Source organism: Muntiacus reevesi, chromosome 16, assembly GCF_963930625.1.
Source record: "Muntiacus reevesi chromosome 16, mMunRee1.1, whole genome shotgun sequence".
Lineage (NCBI taxonomy): Eukaryota > Metazoa > Chordata > Mammalia > Artiodactyla > Cervidae > Muntiacus > Muntiacus reevesi.
This window is the reverse complement of record NC_089264.1, coordinates 15,011,406-15,036,133: the sequence shown is the minus strand read 5'-3', so window position 1 is coordinate 15,036,133 and position 24,728 is coordinate 15,011,406. Positions and strand designations below refer to the sequence as shown.

The following is a 24,728-nucleotide window of genomic DNA, read 5'->3' as shown; positions in this document are numbered from 1 at the left end:
CCCACTCCAGTGTTCTTGCCTGGAGAATCCCAGGGACGGGGGAGCCTGGTGGGCTGCCGTCTACGGGGTCACACAGAGTCAGACCGACTGAAGCGACTTAGCAGCAGCAGCAACCTTCTTTATGGTCTTCATTATAGAATCATAATGAACTCGACCATTATCCACAAACCCTCTTAGCAGTTTCATAAAAACTTCAGATTAAGGAACCCATTGATATTGTTACATGTTAATATCGAGTTCATAACCCTTACTTGAATACTGAGACAAGAATCTGGCACTCAATGTAAGTAAAATCATTGCACATATATCCCTTTACAAAATTTTAATTTTATCATATTGTTTCTACCTAGGTTTATTCATTTAAATATACTACTACCTTTTTATCCCTCACAGTGTGAAAGTTCCTATGATCTGCTGACGAAAACACACAACATTAGTAGGGGAAAAAAAAATGTTCCTAGAGATTTAATCCATCCAGACAGCTGATTTATTTCAAAAGAAGAAACAACTAACTAATTCCCCCATCAGGATTGCTAAAGCTACGAGACAGGGACAATATCAATGGTTGGAGAGAATGGGGAGCAACTGGAATTTTCACATGCTGTTGGTAAGAACTTAAAATTGGTACAAACTCTCTGAAAGACATTTAAACCAAACCCTCTGACTGAGCAGTTGCTCTTGTAAGTAAAAACCGAATAGAAATGCCAACATAGTACACACTAAAGGACAGGTATTCAAATGTTCACAACAGCATTATTCATAATATCTACACAGTAAAAACCAAATGTCAACCTACCAGAGTACAATAAATGAATAAATGAAGTACAATAGAGTAATGAGAACAAAACAACAACTTCTACATGCAAAACACAGATGATTCTCACAAATGCAATGAATGAAAGAATCTGGACACGTAAGGATATACATTGTGTGATTCTCTTCATATGAAGTTCAAATACAGGCAAAGACAGGTTGGTAGTTACTTTTGAAGAGATAACAGCTGGGAAGGGGCACAGAAGGAAGCTTCCGAGGTGCTGGTAACATTCTACACTTTGACTGGGGTGGGGATTACACAAGTGAGTTCACTTTGTTCACAAAAAATCATTGTGGTCTACATTAATTATTTGTGCACTTTTCTGAATATATATGAATATCTCAAATAAAAAGGTTTACAGAAGAAAAAAAAAAAAGTGACCTGTGAACTGATGGAAAGGAGCCACTCTGGCCAAGACCTGGAGAAGAACGGGACAGGGACAGACAGCAGAGCAGGAGTGAGCTGTGCGTGCTTGTGGAGTGAGGCTGGGAAGTGACGGAGGCAGGAGGGAAATGTCAACAGGTGGGCAGGGCCCAGTGCCAGGAGGGCCTTTGAGGGTTTCATACGGCACAGTGATAGTAATATTAAAAATCAACAATAAACATCATAAAAAGTACTTCATTCTAACACTGATGGATTTTAAGCAAGGGAGTGACACACCTTTGATTTACGTTTTTAATGATCACTCAGACCACTGTGTGAAGAAAAGACTATAATACAACCAAAGACAACCACAATACTTAATGTAACATTTATAGCTAATCATAGGCACTTCCCTGGTGGTCCTGTGGTTAAGACTCCACCTTGCAATACAGGGGACTAGGGTTCGATCCCTGATTTGGTAACTAAGATCCCACATGTCTCAAAGAAACTAAGCCTGCAGGCTACAGCTAGGGAGTCCGTGAGCCCCAGGTGTATCACAAAAGATCCATAGTGACTCAATGAAGATCGTGGGTGTTGCAGCTAGGACCCGACACAGCCAGATAAACAAATAAAATTTTAAAAAATAGATAATCATATATAAGACTAATGTGTAATTATGAATAATATTAAATGATAATTTATCACTATATAAGAAATCCACCAGGGAGAACATTTAAAAGTGTTTAAAATCTCTATTTCCAAGTGAGAAAGGCGGTCATTGCAGACATGAACAGCAAGCAGCAGACAAATCTGTATTCCTAAGAGGACGCCCTGGAACACTGTGAGTGGGGCCAAATAACAAGGAAGAAGACTAAGATTTCTGGCCTGATGAACAAGGATGGATAATGATGCTAGGTACTTAGCTAGAGCGGACTTGATCTAATGATTAACTTATCTGCATGCTAATTAAGTCATAGCGGGGCATGCGCAGAGAGGAAATCCAGATCTCTGTTGAGGGACATAAGACATGAGATGACTACCATATGCACATCTAAGTGAAGATGATAAAGTAGCTTTAGATGAAAGGAAGTTTGTAGTCTAGGGAAGAGATCAAGGCTGGACACTTCAATATAAGAGTCATCTGATATTTAAACATGGGCTGCCTAAGGTGAGATCCCTTAGAGAGAGAATTGAGGGGAAGAGGGGGAAGAGAGCACCTAACTGGCCCTAGGACACTTTGACTTCTAGAGGTCAGAGCAGAGGGGTGCAATGGACCACTACTGCAGAGGGAGTGAGGAAGCCACTGGAAGGTCCACCAGAGCTATCACCTGAGCAGAGAGTTGCCCGATGAGGGTGGAGGCAAAGCTTACTTCCTCCATTGAGCCTCGTAAATAGGAGGTAATCAGGTCACCCTGATTGCAAAGTTTGATAAACTTTATTAAAAAGATAAATAAATAATTACGGCATATAGACTTTAGAACAGGAAATGGAGAGGAAAAGACCAATCATGACCCTATAAACATAACACAATGGTTATAATTTTTATTACCTTCCAGTCTTGTTCACTTTCCATTCATGGTTGAGCTTAGAGTACCTAAGCAGAGCAGCCTAAGTACATTTCCAACTTATCATCAGCAATTTTCCCATGTTGCTACCAAGTCTTCCTGAAACCCCTATTTAATATCTGCCTCATGATTCCACTAGATGTTTGCACTGTAACTTACCACTCCCTTCTTTCTTTCTTACTATATTGCTTATTTAAGTGCCAATAATGCTGCCATAAACATCATATACAGGAAAACTCTCCTTGTCTGACTTTATTTCCTTGCAATTATATTCCCCACGGTGAAATTTTGAGTTCAGGGACTGGCTGTGAACATTTTCCATTAAACAGGTTCAGGTAGTGTTGAGTTTGAGGCCAGATGGGGCAGCCAAGAGAGAAAATGCAGACTGATAATGGAACAGGAACTCAAGACTTGGCAAATCATGTGTGCATGTTGAGCAGATGGAGGTGGGGTAGAGAAAACCGAACTAGGGAGAGATTTCCCTCACAGGAAGTCGTCTTGGAGGTCTGAGACACGGTGGGGGGGTGGCTGGCTTTGCCTCCCCTGGCTCTGACAAAAACAGCTTTGGGTCGACCAGGAAGCTGATTGTGATATAACGCACCTGAGTGAAAACTCCATGGTGCTGGAGAGTCTGTAGAAAGGCAGAGGCACAGTAAGACATGCATGAGTAAGGATCAAGTGTGCTGGAGTTGGCAGTCAGTCTGTCACCTCTGTAGGGCAGCTCACCACACATTGAACATCTTCTGAAAGTCTTTTGCTGTTCTATTGCCAGTGTGTGTGTAGGTCTATGTGTGTGTGTAAGGGGGAGATATCTAGATTTGGGGTTAGGGGATAGGGTGATGTCTCAAGAGCCCTGAAATTACACAGAAATTTTAATGACAGTAAAGCACGGAAGTTGATAAAAATGCAGATTTCCAAGCTCTACCACCAGAAGCACCAATTTAATAGCTTTGGAGGAAGACCCAGAATCGGGAATTTTTTATAGAGATTCCAGATGTTTTGATGCAGTTTGAGAAACAGTCGTTTCTCCTCCTTCCCTGGCTCGTAATATCATATTCCCCCTCTTAAGTAAGCCACTCACAAAGCCTTTCTGGAATGAGGACCTTTATTTCTGATTTTCCCAGTTATGTGAGCAGCATGGCATTGAGCAGACAGTATGGGTTTTTGAGTTAGACCAACTAAATGTGGTCCTGTCACCTATAAGCCATAAGGTAAATTTCTTCATCACTCTAAGCAAAATAGCAACGCAGATGCATTTTACATGGATTTGGATCATGACACTGTGAAATGTTGATGTATTATAGGATATTAATCAGGATGTACCTAATATGTGATATTTGAAGGAATATGAATGCCACATCTAAAGTACACTCAAGAATCAGGCAATTTCAAAGCTGGTGGACCTGATTTAAATTACCTTTACAGTGTTGCCCATAGGAGCACCAAATCAATGAGAAACAGAAATAACCACAGCTTTGGTCATTTTCTTCTCAACCACTCTTTCGTTTAGGTGCCTCAGAAGTCTTAATGGTAATTTGTGACTACCGAGCTGTTAGTTTCACAGTCATTGTTGCTAAGTTATAATAATGCTATCTGAGTAGTCATTAAGTGGAGGCTAGTGGTAGAACAGAAGAATGTGTTAGCAATCAAGAACTTTCAAATGAAGAAACAAAAGTTAGATATGATGAAAAGTTACTCTTAGGTATATATTTGTTGTGTTTAAAATGATTCCTATGGGAAAATGCTTTTGAATTATGAAAGTTCTAAATTTGAAATATCCAAAGAACTTATCTCATCTGGAAAAATGTGACCTCCCTAGGATAGTATTTTCTGTTGTGAGGATGAATAGTGTAGATAAAGTACCCAGCACATACCATCTGATCTGGTTATTAGGCTTGGAAATTTAGAGCAAAACCTATCATTTCTTCTCAATTCTAAACAAAGGGGATCTGTTCAATTTAAATCAGGGTAATCTTTAAAAATTTTGGAAAATAAGGAGCTTTCAGTACAATAAAAATTTCCCACTCAATACTGGGATCTACTTCTGTTCTCCTGCCCCGGCCAAGGGTTTCATGAATTACCTAAATAAAAGTCCCAATGAAGCCTGGTTGAAAGTCTCAGCTCTTCGATTATTAAGGTAGCCTAGGAGTCGATAATGAGTCTGATTTCCTCTCTTTCTATTGTCTGTGGTTTTGACTGGATGGTTCTCTACTTTGCATTCTGTTAGTCAAAGCCAAAGGACCACTTTTGAGAAAATTGCTCCTTAGAAATATTCTTTATAAAATCCAGTCACTATTTTTATACCTTGGCCCACATTTCTTTCCTACTACAAGACCAGAGTTATCTGAATAGCCTGAAAACTTGGCAGTTCTAGAGGGTAATTATCCTCACTTTTGGACTTGATCCGATACAGGAAACAATAAAATACTTCCGGAAGGTTTTGCAAGCCCAGCTGTCTCTTGACACTTCTCATTCTGCAAGAACACTTGGATGAGTTTCTTAGCACACCTGTCACTAATGTCACAGCAGAGACACTCAACCCTACCTTGTCAGGGCAGCTACTTAAACTGCAATAAGAAATAATCATTTAAAACTTACGGTGGGATAGAGGAGTTGCTAATTTTTTAAAGTAGCTCCTACTTTTTGGTTGGTTTTTGTTACAAAATACTTTTAATCAAAGTGATTTCTACTAGTTTTGTTTTGTCAAAAGTGCTCATTTTGTCCTTAAAAAAATCAGTCACTTTGGTTCTAGTCTTTCCTTTTTCAATAAATATTTAAAAAAATACATGGTTTTATTGACTTTAAAAACATTTTAAATTATAAGCCTATTTAGGATTTATAGAACATCTCATAGGGTTTTGCCCAGAAGTTTCAAGGAAACAAAGAGGCAGTGGTACAGAAGCTTACACAACCTTTGGTCATTTCTATTCAAAGGCTTCAGTGGAACTAAGTATGGAGTTTGTTTTCACCGAAGCCAACATCAGGGTTTTACGGCTTGTGTATTTCATGAGAACAAATATTACTTTCTATCCAAATGCCAAGTGCAGCAAGAGCAAGTGAAAGCAGGAGGACTTACTTGGGTATACTGGTGTTTTAATGTAGAGACTCTATTATTTAACTTAGCCAGAACTTTCACAACAGATTTCCTTTTCCTCTTTATAATAAAAAAAAGTGAAAAGTCTTTTTTATTTGGGTTATTCAATTTTTTCCCTTTCTGGCAGATATTACTTTAATAAATATTTCAAGTGATAATCATATATTTAGGATAAAGTGTTTTTAAAAAAATTTAAAAAATTAACAGTTCAGTCTTTTCCTCATGAAGAAGTAGATGTTCAGTCTTTTCCCCATGAAGAAATAATGGACACTGTGTATGAAAACATGCATTTGGTTGAACATAAAACTCTACAAGGATGCCTACACACCTGGTGGTCATTTCTACTGGCAGTCTCGCAAATGGATCAACACTGTATCTCTGCATTTCTCAATAATTGAGATTATTGAGATCACATGCCTTTTAAAAAAATTTTTAGATGCAGGCATTGGGTGCTAACATTGGTGACTATATGGGATTCTTGCCCAATGAGAACTTGTTAGATGGGCCAGCTTTTCTCCTCAGAGCTGCTCATTGTTCTGGTGTGTTATCATTGCATCAGGACAGCAAGTCATAAATATTAGCAATGTAGCGCTCCTACCCAAAGGGCCTTGGGCTGCAGGAAGAGCAGTCATGATGATGAGTATGACTATGAGGAGGAAGAGAGCAGTCATTTGGCCTAGAGGGCAGTAGGTTTCTTAGATCCCAGCAATTTTCTCTGTAAAACACAATAGGCTTTAGGTTTATTGCCTAGCAGTAAGCATGGGAAGATTACTTAAACCTCTCTGAGATTCGGTTTCCCTATTTGTAAAAGGAGAAAACATACCTCAAGGCAGCTGTGAAAGTCAGATCCCTGGCTGGGGAACTAAAATCCCATATACCACAGGTCATGGCCATTAAAAAAAAATGTTAACTTAAAAAAAAAAAAACGTGGACATGGGTGTACCTATGTCTGATTCTTGTTGATGTTTGACAGAAAACCACAAAATTCTGTAAAGCAATTATCCTTCAATTAAAGAAATAAAATGGCAAAAATAAATAAAAAAGTATTGGTCCTCAAAAAAAAAAAAAAAAAAAAAAGAAAGAAAGAAAAGAAATACACAGGCAGGAAAATGGGTCTTTGCTTTAACTTTTAATGACTTCAAACTTTAATCCTATTCTCCTCAATGCATTTAGGGAGAAGTCCTTAAGGAGTGCAGGAAATGTCATACATTTACATCCTAGAGGTGTCAATCAGCGGATTAGTGAATGCTCAAGGACAATTCCCTCACTGCTTGGGTGACAAAAGATGGGTTTGGTCTCAGCAAGAATGTAAGTGATGGTAAGAATATCTTGAGAAGTTTAGATGCAACCTCCTGGGTCAGGCTGTCCATTTAAAATTGGAAAAATTCTAGACAGTTTTTCATTCTTTCTTTCTTATTTTTTTAAAGAATTTAAATTATATTCTTTTTAAAGGCAAAATTTTTATTTTACTTCCTCAGCACTTCTTTCCTGATCTCTGTGTCCTTGACCTGGATCTTTTTGAAAAAAAGTTTTTTACTAAGTCAGTATAAACTATAATTTAAAGCTAAACCCTTTCAGAGAACCCGAATCCCTGCCTCCTGCATAAAAGAACTCTGAATAGCTAATGATTCATAATTTCTTCAAGTGATAGCCGATTCTCTAAGCTGTACTGATGAGTTCTGCGGTGGGTTAACACATATATACCTAGAATCAATGGACAGCTTTCCCCAGCTACTGTAATCACCCTGCTCATCTGCTTCTCAGAAAAAAAGAAAACAAAAAGTCACCTCTCTGTCCACCATGGTATTGTTAATAATGAAATAAAAAAAGAATAAAAGAAAAGCATGCTGTTAGGAAAATGCAGCATGAGAGTTATGAACTATTATGCCCCAAATCAACCATTTGAGTCATATCAATTTGTTTCTAAACCCCAGGACTCTGAAAACTGTAAAGGAAATAGTGGATTGCAATGAACCCAGTGAGGACTGCTGGGGTCCCACAGCCTCCATCACAAGCGATCATCCAGTCCTAAGTGATGAGAAGGCATCCAATAGCCCCCATCAATTTTCACTCAAGAGTTGGTAAAACAAATGGCAGGAATTGAGTTCCACGGAGAACCAGCAATTGATTAAAGTAATCCATCTATTGGTAGCATGGACCACAAGACACGTTAGCTACCAGGGAGTAAACTGGGTCCTTCTATCACATGCAAAATCAAGTGGGATGTGGGCAGCCCTCAATTTTACAGCATCATCAAAAATAGGTGAGCAGTTACTATTTGGAGTTCCTGGTTGACATACAGAGAATAAACATTGATAACTTTCATGAAAGGACTGCTGATACTTTCAAGATGGAGGTCAGAAGTCTCCTGCAAGAACTATTTCATATTTCCATTGATTCTGACAGCTGTGGTTAACCCTAGCATGAGTCATCGATTTTTCTTTCCTGAACCCTCATCTCCTGTCATTCCTATAGTTCACTCCCTACTCACACTCATGCCTTGAGAAGAAGGAAGTTTTCTCTCTCCATATTTCAGTTAATTCTGCACAAACAGGCCTTTCCAGAATAAGCTTCTAGTACTTTTCCATGTTATTCATTTTGTTTTCTTCAGCCAGTCTACAATTGTGGTTACTGTACTTACTTCATCTAAATAAGGATGTCACGTCACCTGATGCACTCTAGATTATGCAGTTAGGCGATTTTATGAAAAGTTTTTTATGAAGAGATTTTATGAAAAGAAGTCTTTTGAGGATTAAATTTTTTGTTCAATATCATCTATTTTTTAAACCCTACTAAACAAGGATTCTTTAAGAATTTGTGAGGTAATACTGCAAGTTTATAAGCAAAGTAATCCTTAACTCAGCTTTAACTCAAAATAATCCTTAACAAATGATTCAGTTATAACACTTCTATCCTAAATTACTGTGAAATCTATTCAAGAATACTCATGCTATTTCTCACACAAGTTTCAGAAAAGCTGTTATTCTAGCTATTTAAATAGTAATTCCTTTTGGTAAAATGATTTAAAATGCCCTGTGTGTCACTGTTTTATGTTGTTCTAGCACCTGTAATACAGACATATTACTGAAGTCCTATTTTCATCCAGACTCAAATATATTAACTGGATTACACAAAATTAAAATTATGAGGAAAGAATCTCAAGCTTAACATTATCGAGAGGGCATGCACCAAAATATTAATAGCAAATATCTGTGGGTTTCTGAAAGGAAAGGTTTTGTGTTTGTGCTTTTCCACAGTTACCAGTTTTACGAACAGAGAATTCTCACTCTTATAACTATAAAAAATCATTTAATAAAACAATGATTACTGGATCCCATTTCCAGTTGTAAAGAAGCAAAGGTTGGCAGGCAGACTGTAGTTCTGGGAGCAGGAGGCCACGGCCGCCTGGACTTATTAACCTGCAGCTCCCTTCCTGTACACGCTGGGGACAGTCTAGATCCTCTCATAATTTACAACAAACTGTACATTTTTCTCCTATTTGGACCAGATCATGACATTATGAGTTGATTTTTCTCTTAATCTGGAGCAGTAGAGTGACCTGCAGGTCCATGCCATCCCCAAGGAAGAGGTCAGGGCTCTGCCTAGAGCCCAGATTCCACCTGCAAAGCAGGGTGATGTTTGCTCTCCTGGCCTTCCTCAGAAAGCGCCTCTTACAGGAGCTCCGAATCATCCCCTATAATGGACATCTTTTTTTTTTTTTTAAAGCAAACTATTAAGCATTTAATTAATCAATCTAATTACTATTTTCTTAGGAATACTGGAAAATCCACACTGTTCCCAGAGGCAAGGGAAAAGCACAAAAAATACCCTATTTCCCTCTTTGGAAAGAAGACTTTTCAAAAAAGGCAAGGAGACTTACTAACAACTATTTACAAATCTCTTTTCATTTCCTTTTTTCATTTGGAAAAGCTATTTTTTTCAATGCCTAGGTGGACACTAGAGACACAGCAAAAAAAATCAGACAAAATCCTTCCCCTCATGGAACTCAGAGTTGAATTACAGATGAGAACGAGCAAGATTAGCAATACACATAGTGGCTGGAAGGTGATCCGTGTCAAGGAGAAAAGGAAAACAGGACAATGAGGAGTGAGGGTGAATCACTCTAAATGTGTGCATCACACTCTAAAATGGATAGTGTGATTTTAGACAGGGAGGTGGGAAGGTGAGATTTGAGCCAAGGTCTGAAGGAGGCGAAGGACAGGCTATTAGAATAATGGGCAATGAATGTTTCAGTCAAGGGAGCGGCCAGTGTGAGGTCTGAGGCAGCGGCCTTCTCAACAGGTTTGAGGAAGAACAGAGCTGCTACTCTGGCCTGACGGATAGGAGAGGAGGCGAGGTCAGGCAGGAACAAAGGCGATTCTGTGTACCACTCTGCAGGCCTCCGCAAGGCACCTCCAACTCCAGGACATCAATCCTGGATTTCTTGAAGCACATCTGTACTGTCACAGGTGAAGCCTGATGATACCAAAGAAAGACTGAACTGGGGTCTGTCTGCGGCAGTTAATAAAGAAATATAAAGGATGAAAAAGTGCAATGAATAAAAACGTTGATTACACATGACTGGAAAAGTGGCCAACTGTGAGATTTTTATTCATTAATTGAGAAGTTGTGTGCATGCCAGGGTGTCCCAGGAACAACCAGACACAATTCTGGCCCCAAGGAACTCACATGGCCCCTCAGAGGTACACAGATAAGGTGGCATATAGCCTGGCTAGGTGACCATGAGCAACAAGGTCAACAGAAGCTGCGATATGGGCTGAGATGATCAGAGAATCCTTTACAGAGAAGACACTCTAAAATGGATAATACTTAAAGGAAAAAAAAATGGAGGATGAATGGAGAAAGAGGAGGGATAATGGGCTCAAAGATATGAAATGAGCATGGGCAAAAGTATTTTTTTGGGGGGGCAACGATGAGACAAGTGTTGGCTTGAATGGAAAGTTTGCATAAGGCAGTGGTGAAAGATCCGTCAAAGAAAGACTAATCTTTGATGGGCAGTTTGAAGTGTCAACCTAAAGGCAAAGGCATTTCAATTAATGCTTAAGTAGGGAAATAAGTAGGATATGTAGAGTAGCTTTGATGGAGAAAGCATTTGGGAAACAGGAACTGGTGGCTTGCAATACTAAGCTGTGAAGTGATGAAGGCCAGACCAGAGATTCCAGCATGGAAATGGAGATGAGACAGCTACTCAACATATTTAAGAAGAATTTTATAACTCAGAGGAGTTTCTGGACACTAAGGACACTCGATATTCAGAATCCAGCAATCGGTGAGTCTTTAAATACAGCCTTTGAAAATAAACAAGCCAAACCAAATCAGTATTGTTGGTTCTAGCTGTTCCTTCTGTGGTGGGCTTAGCTTCACATCAGTAACAATATTAGGGCACAGGGGTGGGGTTGGAGCAGTTATATGACCCACAGGTACCATTTAACAGACAGAGGGAGAGGAGTTACAGATGAAGGATACTTCCTGCTATTCAATCCAGAAATATCTTTTTATTGCAACAGTAGATTATCATATGATGCAACTGACTATTGATTTACAGCTTTATTGTCTATGACCAGGTTTATCAGAGTATTTTTAAATAATATCACCTTATGATGATTTTTCTCCTAAGAGATTTTTCTCCAGATCCTTCAGTCTCCCTGGGTTTTGGCCATAGTCTTGTCATGTACACAGCTATCATCTCCCAGTCACAGTGTAGAAAGGTCCTTAGATGTCTCCAGAATCAACTCAGTGAGTATTGAAGGCAGTTTGACCCTGAACTCCAGAGTGTTGAGATAGGAAGTGACCCTTGTCATTGGTCTGGGAATGCATATTGATACCCTTAAAAGCATCTCAGTAGCAATGAGAGGGGATTTATTGGGTTGAGATTCTATTTCACTTGGATTTATTTCTCTCCTTTACTGTTCATTTTTTTGGGAGTGGGGGTGAGGTGGGGTGGGTTAGCATAGTGCAAGGCAAAAGAAGAAATAAGAATCATACTCAGAACAACTGTGTTGAATTTACCCATCTTCTCAGGTTGCCCTGAGAGAGCATATTAGATAAGATTTTAAAATCTATAAAACTCCTAGAGGAAAACATAGGCAAAACACTCTCCGACATAAACCACAGCTGAATCTCCTATGACCCACCTCCCAGAATATTGGAGATAAAAGCAAAAATAAAAAATGGAACCTAATTAAAATTAAAAGGTTTTGCACAACAAAAGAAACTATAAGCAAGGTGAAAAGACAGCCTTCAGAATTGGAGAAAATAATAGCAAACGAAGAAACTGACAAAGAATTAATCTCAAAAATATACAAGCAGCCCCTGCAGCTCAATTCCAGAAAAAATAAACGACCCAATCAAAAAATGGGCCAAAGAACTAAACAGACATTTCTCCAAAGAAGACTAACAAACAAAGATGGCTAACAAACACATGAAAAGATGCTCAGCATCACTCATTATCAGAGAAATTCAAATCAAAACCACAATGAGGTACCATCTCATGCTGGTCAGAATGGCTGCTATCCAAAAGTCTACAAGCAATAAACGCTGGAGAGGGTGTGGAGAAAAGGGAACCCTCTTACATTGTTGGTGGGAATGCAAACTAGTACAGCCACTATGGAGAATAGTGTGGAGATTTCTTAAAAAACTGGAAATAGAACTGCCATATGACCCAGCAATCCCACTGCTGGGCATACACACCAAGGAAACCAGAAATGAAAGAGACACATGTACCCCAATGTTTATCGCAGCACTGTTTATAATAGCCAGGACACGGAAGCAACCTAGATGCCCATCAGCAGACGAATGGATAAGAAAGTTGTGGTACATATACACAATGGAATATTATTCAGCCATTATAAAGAAGGCATTTGAGTCAGTTCTAATGAGGTGGATGAAACTGGAACCTATTATTTAGAGTGAAGGAAGCCAGAAAGAAAAATACCAATACAGTATACTAACACATATATATGAAATTTAGAAAGATGGTAACGATAACCCTGTATGTGAGACAGCAAAAGAGACACAGATGTATAGAACAGTCTTTTGGACTCTGTGGGAGAGGGCAAGGGTGGGATGGTTTGGGAGAATGACATTGAAACATGTATATTATCATTTGTGAAACGAATCGCCAGTCCAGGTTCGATGCATTATACAGGGTGCTCGGGGCTGGTGCACTGGGATGACCCTGAGGGATGGGACGCAGAGGGAGGTGGGAGGGGGGTTCGGGATGGGGAACACATGTACAACTGTGGCTGATTCACGGCATTGTATGGCAAAACCCACTACAATATTGTAAAGTAATTAGCCTTCCAAAAAAAAAAAAGAAAGAAAGAAAGAAAATAAGCAGTAGTTATGAATAAATTGAGTTTATTCATTAAAAAACAAATCAAATCAAATCTATAAAAGATGAACTGGATCAGTAATCTCTAGATTAGTTCAGTACATAGTTCCTTCTATTGCACACCTTCATTATCTCATCCTTTAGAATTACCGGTATGAGTACGGCTGTTTTGTTTTGAACATGGAATACAGCTACCTGGCACCAAGCTCACGAGCTGAAAAGTGAAACTCACACTCCATCGGGTTATTTGACCACAGGTCTCAAACCAGCTTCATCTTCCCAAGAAGTGACATGGTCTCCAGCATTCACTTAGACGGCTTAGATAGTGAAGAATCTGCCCACCATGCGGGAGATCTGGGTTCAATTCATGAGTTAGGAAGATCCCCTGGAGTAGGAAGTGGCAACCCACTCCAGTATTCTTGCCTGGAGAATTCCATGGACAGAGGAGCCTGGTGGGCTACAGTCCGTGGAATCACAAAGAGTTGGACACGACTGAGCAACTAACACTTCACTTTAGAATTCAGTGACTAGTTGAGCTTTTATTTTTGAATGACTTGAAGATGTTCACTAGGAAAATAGTGACAAATTTTGAAAAATTTTAAAGGGTTATCAAAAAGGCATCTGGTTTGAATACTTTAAATTTGAGTGACAATATGTTAAATGTTTGGGAATATTATGTACAGAAGAGCAAATTTCAGAGAGGAGAGAAATACTAAAAATAAAGATTTGTTGGGGCAACTTGGCAAATGATAGTTGGAATTTCCCCTTTTTCTGTTTTATTAAGCCAACTCAGTTCCTCAGTGGGTTATAACTAGATTAACCATTATCTTTTACCATTCAAAGTGGGTCACTGCTGAGAGTGAAAGGGGAGCTATTAATAATTATGCTGAGACAATGGGTATAAAACTAAGATTAACCTGAGCAAGCCAGGATGTATGGATTTTAATTTATTGGTTCCACTTCACTTTAAGGGATGGAGAGTTGCCATTTCTTTTTAGTATTGCTCTTGCTTTTTTAAAATGCGTCAAAAGTGATTCAACTAGTGTCACAAGAAAACAACCAGAAGAAAGGTCCCCAAATTATCCTTCCATCTACACATACACACTGAGCTCAGAAAATAGAAAACAAAAAACGTTCTTAATTTGGACTTCACGGTGGTACAGTGGATCAGAACCTGACTGCCAAAACAGGGGACACAGGTTTGATCCCTGGTCCGGGAAGATTCCTCATGCCACGGAGCAGCTGAGCACACAGGCTGCGACTACTGAAGCCTGCGTGTCTAGAGCCTGTGCTCAGTGACAGGAGGAGCCACCGCAAGGAGAAGCCATGTGCCACCCCTAGAGAAAACAGCAGCAGCAAAGCACGGATGAAGACCCAGGGCAGTCAAACATAAATAAGTAATGTACACATCAAACAGCTTCCAGTGCTCACACAGTCAAGAGTCTGCCTGCAGTGCAGGAGACCTGGGTTCAATCCCTGGGTCAGGAAGATCTCCTGGGGAGGGAAATGGCAACCTGCTCCAGTATTTCTGCCTGGAGAATCCCATGGACAGAGCCTGGCAAGCCCCAGTCCATGGGGCTGCAAAGAGTCGGACACAACGGAGCAACTAACACAACTGACTGAGTGACTAATTAGAGAAAACAGCAGCAATGAAGACCCAGAACAAACATAAATAAATAATGTATATATAAAGACCACAAAGAAGGCTGAAGACTGAAAAATTGATGCTTTTGAACTGTAGTGCTGGAGAAGACTCCTGAGAGTCCCTTGGACAACAAGGAGATCCAACCAGTCAATCCTAAAGGAAATCAACCCTGAATATTCAATGGAAGGACTGATACTGAAGCTGAAGCTCTAATACTTTGGCTACCTGGTGTGAAAAGCCAACTCATTGGAAAAGATTCTGATGCCAGGAAAGATAAAAGGAAGGAGGAGAAGGGGACGACAGAGGATGAGATCGTTGGATGGCATCACTAACTCAATGGACATGAGTTTGAGCTAATTCCAGGAGATAGTGAAGAACAGGGAAGCTGGGAGTGCTGCAGTCCCCAGGATCACAAAGGATCAGATACAACTTAGCAACTGAACAACAACAATATATAAAAAAACATTTTAATTCTAACTATAAATCTGCCATTATTGTGGTGTGTGTTTGGATCAACAGGGCACAAAGTTTGTTTTTACATAAACTTGCTTTATTTAATGTACACTAGCATTTTGTCAGAATCTTATAAAATGACTACAATTGCTAGCTTTCCTTTAAACAACTGACTTCTTTTCATTATTTCCTTTCAACTTAAAAAAATTTGCTATCCATACTTGTATCGAACAGTTATTTTTTTTCTTATTTAACTTTTTCATAATAACAAGGTCATACAAAATCAGGGCAGGCCTCCCGCAGACCCTCTCTGATCTCACTGGGCTCCCTGAGTCCCAAGAAAGAACCACTAGCCTGAACTCTTGAAATGTTGCTTTTATATTTTACTACACACATTAATAAATACAATGTAGTGTTATAATTTATGGGTTATTAAACTTTTCACAAAAGGTATCACATTGCCACAATTATTCATCAGCTTGTCTTTTTTTGCTACTCAGTATATGCTTTCTAGAAATATCTTCTGCTTTGTTACATTTGGCCTTTTGATGTTGTGTCTTTAAAAATGTGAAGTTTATAACCTCTTGTTGAAAAACTAGAAGTTTTTCCCCATGACATTTATAGTTTATGTATTCATTTCCTTCATAATATTAATATCACTGTTATCATCGTCTGTAATGTTCTCTGTGGCTTAAGAGGGACCACTTCTGGAAACCATAACAAAGCACTAGATACAAGGCGTGTGAGTATAAATTCAGTTCTGAAATTTGTTATTTTCAATGTTTCATGAATTTACAGATCAATGATGTACTTAACTCCTTCAATATGGGTTTTTAAAATGTCATATTTTTCTCATCTGAACAGTTTCAGTTGGTTTTATTATATATCTGTTTCTTTAAAAATAAGGCAGTTGCCAATAATTCTTCCAATATTAAATACTGATGGGTGTATAAAACCACAAGTAGATTTGACTAAGTATCATTCATGTGCATCTTTGCTCTGTTAAACAGTTTTCTGAATGTGTCCTATGGTATATATAAGCCCTTTGTTCATGGAACTCTTACTAAAGAAAAAGAGTAATTTTCTATTCATTTTGAATATATTTTATACTTAAGCCAGATGAAACTCAATGACAAAATAAAAATAAGGCCAGGAAATACAAATGAGTTTCAACAGAGAAAACTGCTGGATAATAACATGGCAAAAAGTCCAACTGTAAAGTGAGGATATCTGGCTTTGAACAAATAAAGCCTAAAGCAATTGAGGCCAGAGTGAATCACCAGGAGACAGAAATAAGCAAATTTGAAGCAGGTGTGATACTGGCATCTACAAATATGCAGCACAAAGTAATTAACTTATTCTAATGTGCACTGACTAGACACCTGTCCTTTGATCTGCTCTGGGTCAGAGACCTAGAAAAAGGCTCCTTATCCTGCCAGTGAGAAGAAAACTCTGCCAGACAGAGACCTGGTAAAGACTGCTTGAATCGGAAGCATGCACATCTGCACCCAATCTAGAAGGATTTCAAGTTATTAAATCAGTACACAGAAAGTCCTTTACAAATCAACAGAAGTAACCCTGCTGAGATGCCATAGCAACATGATTTAATGACTCAGGAAGAACAGGTGGCTGGCACCTTGAAGGGCTTGAGGCTGTCTGCCATAAGTAATAATCTCAGGATTTACTAGTTCAAATTACCAGAATTTTTTTCAGCATTTACCCTAAGGAAATATCCAAATATCTAGGGCCAAACACTACCTGGAATTGTCTCATCAGATAAGAAAATGCTTATCCTTGGGTTGTAGGTTGCTATGTCCTAATCTTATCCGTAAAGACTGATACAGAAGCTGATGGCTTGGGTCTAAAAGGGGAGGCATGGCTTGAGGTTAATGGGAAGAAATTTTTAAGAAAACCCCAGAGAAGTCATTCTTCAGTGAAATAAATCCATGGTGGACCTGGGAAAAACCTCACTCGATCATATCCTATCTACTCCGTCAAAACTTATGACAGCCTTCAATAAATTACAATGTATTTGACCTATATGAAAACTGCTGTTCTATTCAGTCAAAATTCAAAGATAAAGAAAGAGAACATGCTACAGGTAATGCTCACCAAGTCATCTAACACCCCCTCCCTCCTTGTGAAATAGAGCAGTAAAAGGAGGGGTTTCTTTTTGCTTAGGGAGCCTACATATCTGATTTAATTTCCACCCAGTTGTCTCAGTTCCTGAGTAAACACAGTTTGGGGTATCCGGAAATAAGTCTAAGTTGGGTCTCTAGTTACTGTAAAGGAGCTAACAGGCAGGCTTGAAAAACTGGGGAAAAGACATTTGTTTTAAGCAGTAATATACATTAAAAAATCTTTTCAGTGATTTTCCAAAAGCAAAACCTTACTCTTCTCTCCCTTATTTCTAATTCCTCTAACACAAAAGTTAGGTTCTCTCTCCTCTTTTTTCCAAATCCATGACATCCTATTAGTGGTAAGCAGTGGCTCTTAGGGTCCTACATAATTGCATGCCATCTCACGCAGGAATCTCTTGTGTAAGGACTTTATTTACTTATATATTAAACACCATTTATAGGTGAATTTGAAAATTTGTGAATTATAGTAAAATAAGAGTCATAATTTTCTACAAACATATTCTTATAATAACATTATATTCATAAGAATAAGAATATAATGTTATTTTATTAATATATGACCTAGATTGAAGAATTTTTATTAATACTCATAAAAACATTTGTCTGTGAGCTTATTTTTTTGATGCTTTATATAAATTTTTGAAGCTTTATGTCAATTTCATTCAAAAGCTATTTGGATTCTAAAAGAGCAAATATCACTTGAGATTCTCTAAGCTGTGTATGAGATTGTGTATGCATGGTGTGTATATTTTAGAAAATACTGTAAATGCAGTAAAGCACAAAGAATAATAAACATCCAATATCCAGAATTGAGCTGTCAACATGATGCTTGTTTTGTTTCTTTGAATAAGAAGACAAAGCATCACAAGAAATTTAAATCTTTTTTGCTCTAGATTACTGGTTCACTAAAACCAACCTCTATAAGCTCTGAAATTTTTTCTGCTTATTTTCCAGTAAATTGTGGGCATTTAAAAACCTGTCTCCTCTCCCTTTCCATAGATGTAAAAATTGAGTATATTTTCTTCTATTATCTTTTTAGATATTTTTACAAATACTTAAATGCATTAATGAACAGCATATGTTTTATGTCTAGGAGTAAAATTTACATAAATATTCCATTAAAAAATTCATTCTGTATTTAGCCTTTTCATTCAATGCACTGTTGATCAGAATTAAGCACAGAGAAACCTTAATATACTCTTCCTAACATGGGACCATGTTCAATTAATACAACCACAGAATTCCATTGTAATGTTTCCAAATAACTGATTAGAATATTATGATCAATTTTTATACAATCCAAGACAGTCCAAGCTTGGACACCTTTCTGTAGTTTCAGCTTTTAAAATTTTATACAAAATTTTATACATGGCTCTGAAGAAAGTGAACTAACCAATAGAATTAAGGAAACTGAAGATGAAACAGGAACTTGTCAATCTAAAAAAGATGGTAGTGTTAATGACTATAGCATATGTTCTATTGTGTAAGTAAGTACTGACCTTGGGAACTTGGGTTTTGGCATAGGAAGAAGGAGAAATCTATTAAGTAAAAACTCTCTAGTCATAAATATGAATCAGAAGTATGAATACTAACTCTGGATACATTCTTTCTATACATTCTTTCTAAAATAGAATAATTTTCTATTTCTGCTCTCTGAGAGGCCTAAAAATAAGAACGTAGTGACAATAAACACCGCTAGTACTTAGAGTTATTTCTAAATACTATCTCCTTCTCCCAAAGGAATTTGGGATCTTTTGAGAAATGACTGATTCCAGTTCTGGACAAGGATATGCCAACATGCTTGGCCTGGAACGGCTTGTCATCCCCACCCCCACCCTCAATCACATACACACCCCAAAATACACACACATACACAAATCAAGCTATGAGTACTACTCAGGATGGGAAAAGGATTCAGGAGCCAATCTGAGGACACTCCCTCTGGTCAAACAGGGGTTAACTTAGCAACAAAAAGAATAATAGCATTGGACTACAATACATCAAATCCAAATTCACCTCACACTCACTGACATGTAAAAAAGTATAATCCTGTAACTTCATAATGATACTTAAAAACACCCATTATTATTCAAATAGTAAGTAATCAAATTAATTTTTTTGAAACTGCTAAATATGACCAAAGAATCAAGTATTTATCCTTGCTTTTGTTTCACTAACTTCTTATAAAAAGTCCTATTAAATCTAAATATAATAAAATATCTAGCTCTGTTGCCTAACAAAGAATACAGGGTTTCAGAAGAACGCAATCAGTAACATCCTGTCCGGGGGAAACTCTAAAAGAGAAACAATTTGGATTATCTGAACAATGGATTGGAAGTGGAAGGAAGGATAAAACCTCTAAGTTAAATCAACCAATGGAAAAGTGTGGACCCCTTTGGGTGAGGATTCTTTACTTTTTTTTAGGTCCTTATCAGTTGACTATTTTATATATAGTAGTGTGTATATGTCCATTGGGTCAAAATTCTTAAAAATAAATTGTAAAAAAAAAAAAAAAATTGAAACGACTGGAGAAAACGGGACACTCAATAAGAAAGAATTATTACTAATTTAGGTGAGATAATGACATTGACCAGTCTAGTAAGAGTACTTAACTTTTAGAAATGGTATCATTTCATTCAGAAGTAATTGAGTCTGTAATAGTTCCCAACAATTTGGGTCAAGGAAAAAGTTGATGGGAATATAGATGAAACAGTATTGATAACTGCTTAAGCAGGAGAACAGGTGCATGGGGGTCCCTGGACTTTCTTCTTCCCTCTTATATGTGCTAAGTTTAAAAAAAAGAGAAGATAAAGGTTCAGGGGATGTTGAAAGATCTATAAAATGCTGAAAGGCATCATCAAGATAATTTTTCCTTCAAATATCAAAGTACTTAAGGTGAGACAGACTGTGAACCTTCAATGTAAATAAAAATGAAAATGCTGCTTTGTATTAGAGAATGAGGACCTGATACATATGAAACGGAAGGAGTCTTTAGTGATCGGTTCAAATCACAAGTATCTCCCATGTAGTGCCTTATGAAATGGACCAAAATATAGAGTGCCTGCAGTAGCAAGCAGATCAGTGTTTCAGATGCAGGGAGCCAGCCTGATGGAAATGTGCAGATCAAAGTTTCTGAAAATCCTTTTCCTGCCTGATCATCTTTAAACAGCTTTAAGTGACTAATGAGGCTTTTAATGATTCCGTGTATTTCTCCTTAGTGGTGCATGCTAAGTCGCTTCAGTCATGTCCGACTCTTTGCGACCCCATGGATTGTAGCCCGCCAGGCTCCTCTGTCCATGGGATTCTCCAGGCAGGAATACTGGAGTGGGTTGTCACGCCCTCCTCCAGGGGATCTTCCCAACCCAGGGATCGAAGTCCGAGTCTACTGTGGTTCCTGAATTGCAGGCGGACTTTTTACCCCTGAACCACTGGAGAAGTAGAACTATTAATATGTAATACAAGAAAAGTAGAAATACTCCTATATATTAGAAAGAATAGTTTTTATTCTGTAGCATATCTATATCTGCTTCCCTACCCACCTCAAGCCTAGTTATCAACCTGCTTGTTTTGACAAGCAAAACACAGTGCCTTTGTTAGCACTGTAGGTAAGTTCTGGCACCTGTTTGGATACCAGCTGTGTGCTAATTCATCTTATGACTGTCAAATCACCAAATATTACAAAACTAGACATGTTCCTTCAGGGTTCCAGGAGTGTATCTGTATGTTGGCTGGCAGATATTTCCGGAGAGACCAGGCCTGATCCTGACCAGCCTCTATGACGAGTTTTGTCTGATGCAAAGTAAGACCTGAATGCATAAGCAAATGCCTGTTAGTCAGTTCAGGTGGAGGATGCTTTGGGGAAATGGAACAGAAGCACTCTCTGGTCCAGTGTCTCATTAAATGCCCAAAAGTCATTTTTGACTATGTACCAGTCAGTAAGCATATGCCCACCCCATCTGAACACTACCATACACTTCCACAGTTTATTGCTGCAGCTTTCCATTTACCCCCACTTCAATATTTATACGCCAAAAAAATGGAACTGATGTACTGCTTCCAGCCCTAAGACATAAACTGCACGCACAGTTTGGACAAGAGAGGAGACAGCCTGAGGGTTCTCAAAATGAATAGAGCATGGCAAGCTTGGCTGCAGGAAGCCTTTCTCTCGGGATGTGGTGTTATTTTACATCCTTAATAATAAACAATATGAGATGCAGAATTAAGCGTTGCTGTCTTTCAGCTAATCTGATGAAATAGATGGATTTTATTTAGAAAATGGGAAAAAAAAACACAACAACCTACCTGAAGACTGCAAGGGTCAGAGACCAGAGCACTAATGGCTTCCTCAGTTCAAACTTCGCCCGTTTGTTCATTAGGTGCCGACCACCAAAGACAAAGGCAGCATACAGAGCCGAAAACAGGAAAGATTTCTTCCTATGAACAGTGAGAAGAACAAAATCTTGTGAAATAAAGATCTTTAAGCAATTTATCTTTATTCTTTAGAAATGTATATTTATTCACCAGCTTTTATACCACTCTTCTCTTCGAACTCACTGAAAATATACTCTCGGGAATGTGCCCCCTTCATTGAAGAGAGACACTTTAGTCCATTTGTCAACATGGTGGCTATTGACTCCTCCCCTGATAAAGTAGGCCATGCAGGCTAACTCATGTCAGGATAGATGTCTTTTCTTTTGTGGCGCTGCAACTCTAAACATTTCATCAACATGGTACTGAAGCACAAAAAGAAACATTTTTACCAAGAGAATTAATTTTCAGAGTTTGTTGGACAATTTAGATAGATTAATTTAAAAGAACCATTTTAGTGGAAATAGAAAAACTAGGTGACAGACCTGTATCCTACGACAAGAAAGCCTTTAAAAATGGCATCTTCCTAATAGACTGATGATACTAAAAAAGGATTTTGGAGAAACACTTCATGATTTAAAACACTAAAATCAAGCTACATGAATTATGGCTTCCAAAAGATGGATTCCTAACATCTTCACCAGGGGAGGCAGGTATTAAATTTCAGTATAATCATTAAGAATAAGCCTAATTGTCTGACATCATACAATGCAATAGGAAGAACACAGAACACAGTGGCCTAAAACCTTGAGGTTGAATCTCATCAAATATCTGATTTTTCTACCTGCTATAGGAAAGATAGGGGATAAAGCCGAGCTGTGAAACATTCTGTTGTAATTCAGTTGCTAAGTCGTGTCCGACTCTTTGCAACCCTGTGGACTGTAGCCTGCCAGGCTCCTCTGTCCATGGGATTCTCCAGGCAAGAATACTGGTGTGAGTTGCCATTTCCTTTTCCAGGGGATCTTCCCCACCCAGGTTTTGAACCCATGTCTCCAGCTTGGCAGGCAGATTCTTTATCACTGAGCCACCTGGGAAGCCCAGGACCTTCTGTAGGACAGCTGACTTTCTTTCTTCAAAATGTCAGTGGTAAGAAATCAAAATCTAGGGCTGTTCTATATTAAAAGCAACTTGAGAGACATAATGAAATATAACATGTTGAACTTTTGGGGATCCTTATTTGAATAGACTGTTTTCTTTTTAAAAAAATCTTTAATAAAATCAGAAAGTTATCAGTCATAATTTTAAAAGTTCTTATCTGTTAATATTTATGGGTGAAATTATGTCTTGGACTTGTTTTAAAATACTCTAAGAAACAAACAGAACTGAGGCAGTATTAAGAATGGAGAGATGAAAGGAGATTAAAAAAAAAAAAGATGGAACACATCTTATGTGGGACACATCCACATAAATAGGTGTCTTCAGCACACATTTATGATTAAAATGCTTCAAAAAATGGGCAAAGAAGGAACCTACATCAACATAATAAAGGCCATATATGATAAGACCACAGCAAACATTATTCTCAATGGAAAAAAGTGAAAGCATTCACCCTAAGATCAGGAACAAGACAAGGGTGCCACTTTTACCACTATTATTCAACATAGTTTTGGAAGTCCTAGCTACAGCAATCAGAGAAGAAAAAGAAATAAAAGGAATCCAGATTGGAGAAGAAGAAGTAAAACTCACTGTTTGCTGGTGACAAGATACACAGAAAACCCTAAAGATATTATCAGATAATTACTAGAGCTAATCAGTGAATTTAGCAACGTCTCAGGATACAAAATCAGTACACAGACATCACTTGCATTCCTATATACTAGCAATGAAATATTAGAAAGAGAAATTAAGGAATCAATCTCATTCACCATTGTAACAAAAAAAAAATATCTAGGAATAAACTTACTGAAGGAGACAAAAGAACTGTATGCAAAAAATTATAAGCCATTGATAAAAGAAATCAAAGATGACATAAACAGATGGAGAGATATTCCATGTTCCTGGGTAGGAAGAATCAATATTGTGAAAATGACTATACTACCAAATGCAATCTGCAGATTCAATGCAGTCCCTATCAAATCACCAATGGCATTTTTCAAAGAACTAGAACAAAAAATTTCACAATTCATATGGAAACACAAAAGATCCCAAATGGCCAAAGCAGTCTTGAGAAAGAAGAATGGAGCTGGAGGAATCAACCTTTCTGACTTCAGGTTATACTACAAAGCTACAGTCATCAAGACAGTATGGTACTGGCCAAAAACAGAAACATAGAGCAATGGAACAAGATAGAAAGCCCAGAAATAAACCCATTACTTTGTCAACAAAGGTCCTTCTAGTCAAAGCTATGGTTTTTCCAGTAGTCATGTATAGATGTCAGAGTTGCACTATAAAGAAAGCTGAGGGAAGAATTGATGCTTTTGAACTGTGATGTTGGAGGAGACTTGAGAGTCCCTTGGACTGCAAGGAGATCCAACCAGTCCATCCTAAAGGACTGGTGCGAAGCTGAAACTCCAATACTTTGGCCACTTGATGTGAAAAACTGACTCATTTGAAAAGATCCTGATGCTGGGAAAGATTGAAGGCAGGAGGAGAAGGGGATGACAGAGGATGATTTGGTTGGATGGCATCACCAACTCAATGGACATGTATTTAAGTAAACTTCAGGAGCTGGTGATGGATAGGGAGGCCTGGCATGGTACAGTCCGTGGGGTCGCACAGAGTCTGACATGACTGAGTGACTGAACTGAAGTGAACTTATGGGTACCTTATTTTTGACAAAGGAGGCAAGAATATACAATGGGGCAAAGACAGCCTTTCCAATAAGTGCTGCTGGGAAAACTGGACAGCTACATGTAAACGAATGAAATTAGAATGCTTCCTAACACCATACACAAAGATAAACTCAAAATGGATTAAAGACCTAAATGAAAG

At 38.2% G+C, this 24,728-nt stretch overlaps 1 protein-coding gene across 4 annotated transcripts in view; it reads right to left on the bottom strand.

Annotated features, from left to right (window-relative positions):
• ELOVL6 (ELOVL fatty acid elongase 6) overlaps nt 1-24,728 on the bottom strand; it is a 138,077-nt gene that overhangs the window by 27,412 nt on the left and 85,937 nt on the right. For 3 of the 4 annotated variants that reach the window (XM_065907400.1, XM_065907403.1, XM_065907401.1), the window contains exon 2: nt 21,732-21,863. The exons of the other annotated variant lie outside the window; for it this stretch is intronic. In XM_065907400.1, the coding sequence (XP_065763472.1) occupies nt 21,732-21,863 (132 nt within the window). The remainder of the gene's footprint in view (nt 1-21,731; nt 21,864-24,728) is intronic. 4 annotated transcript variants of the gene reach the window in all.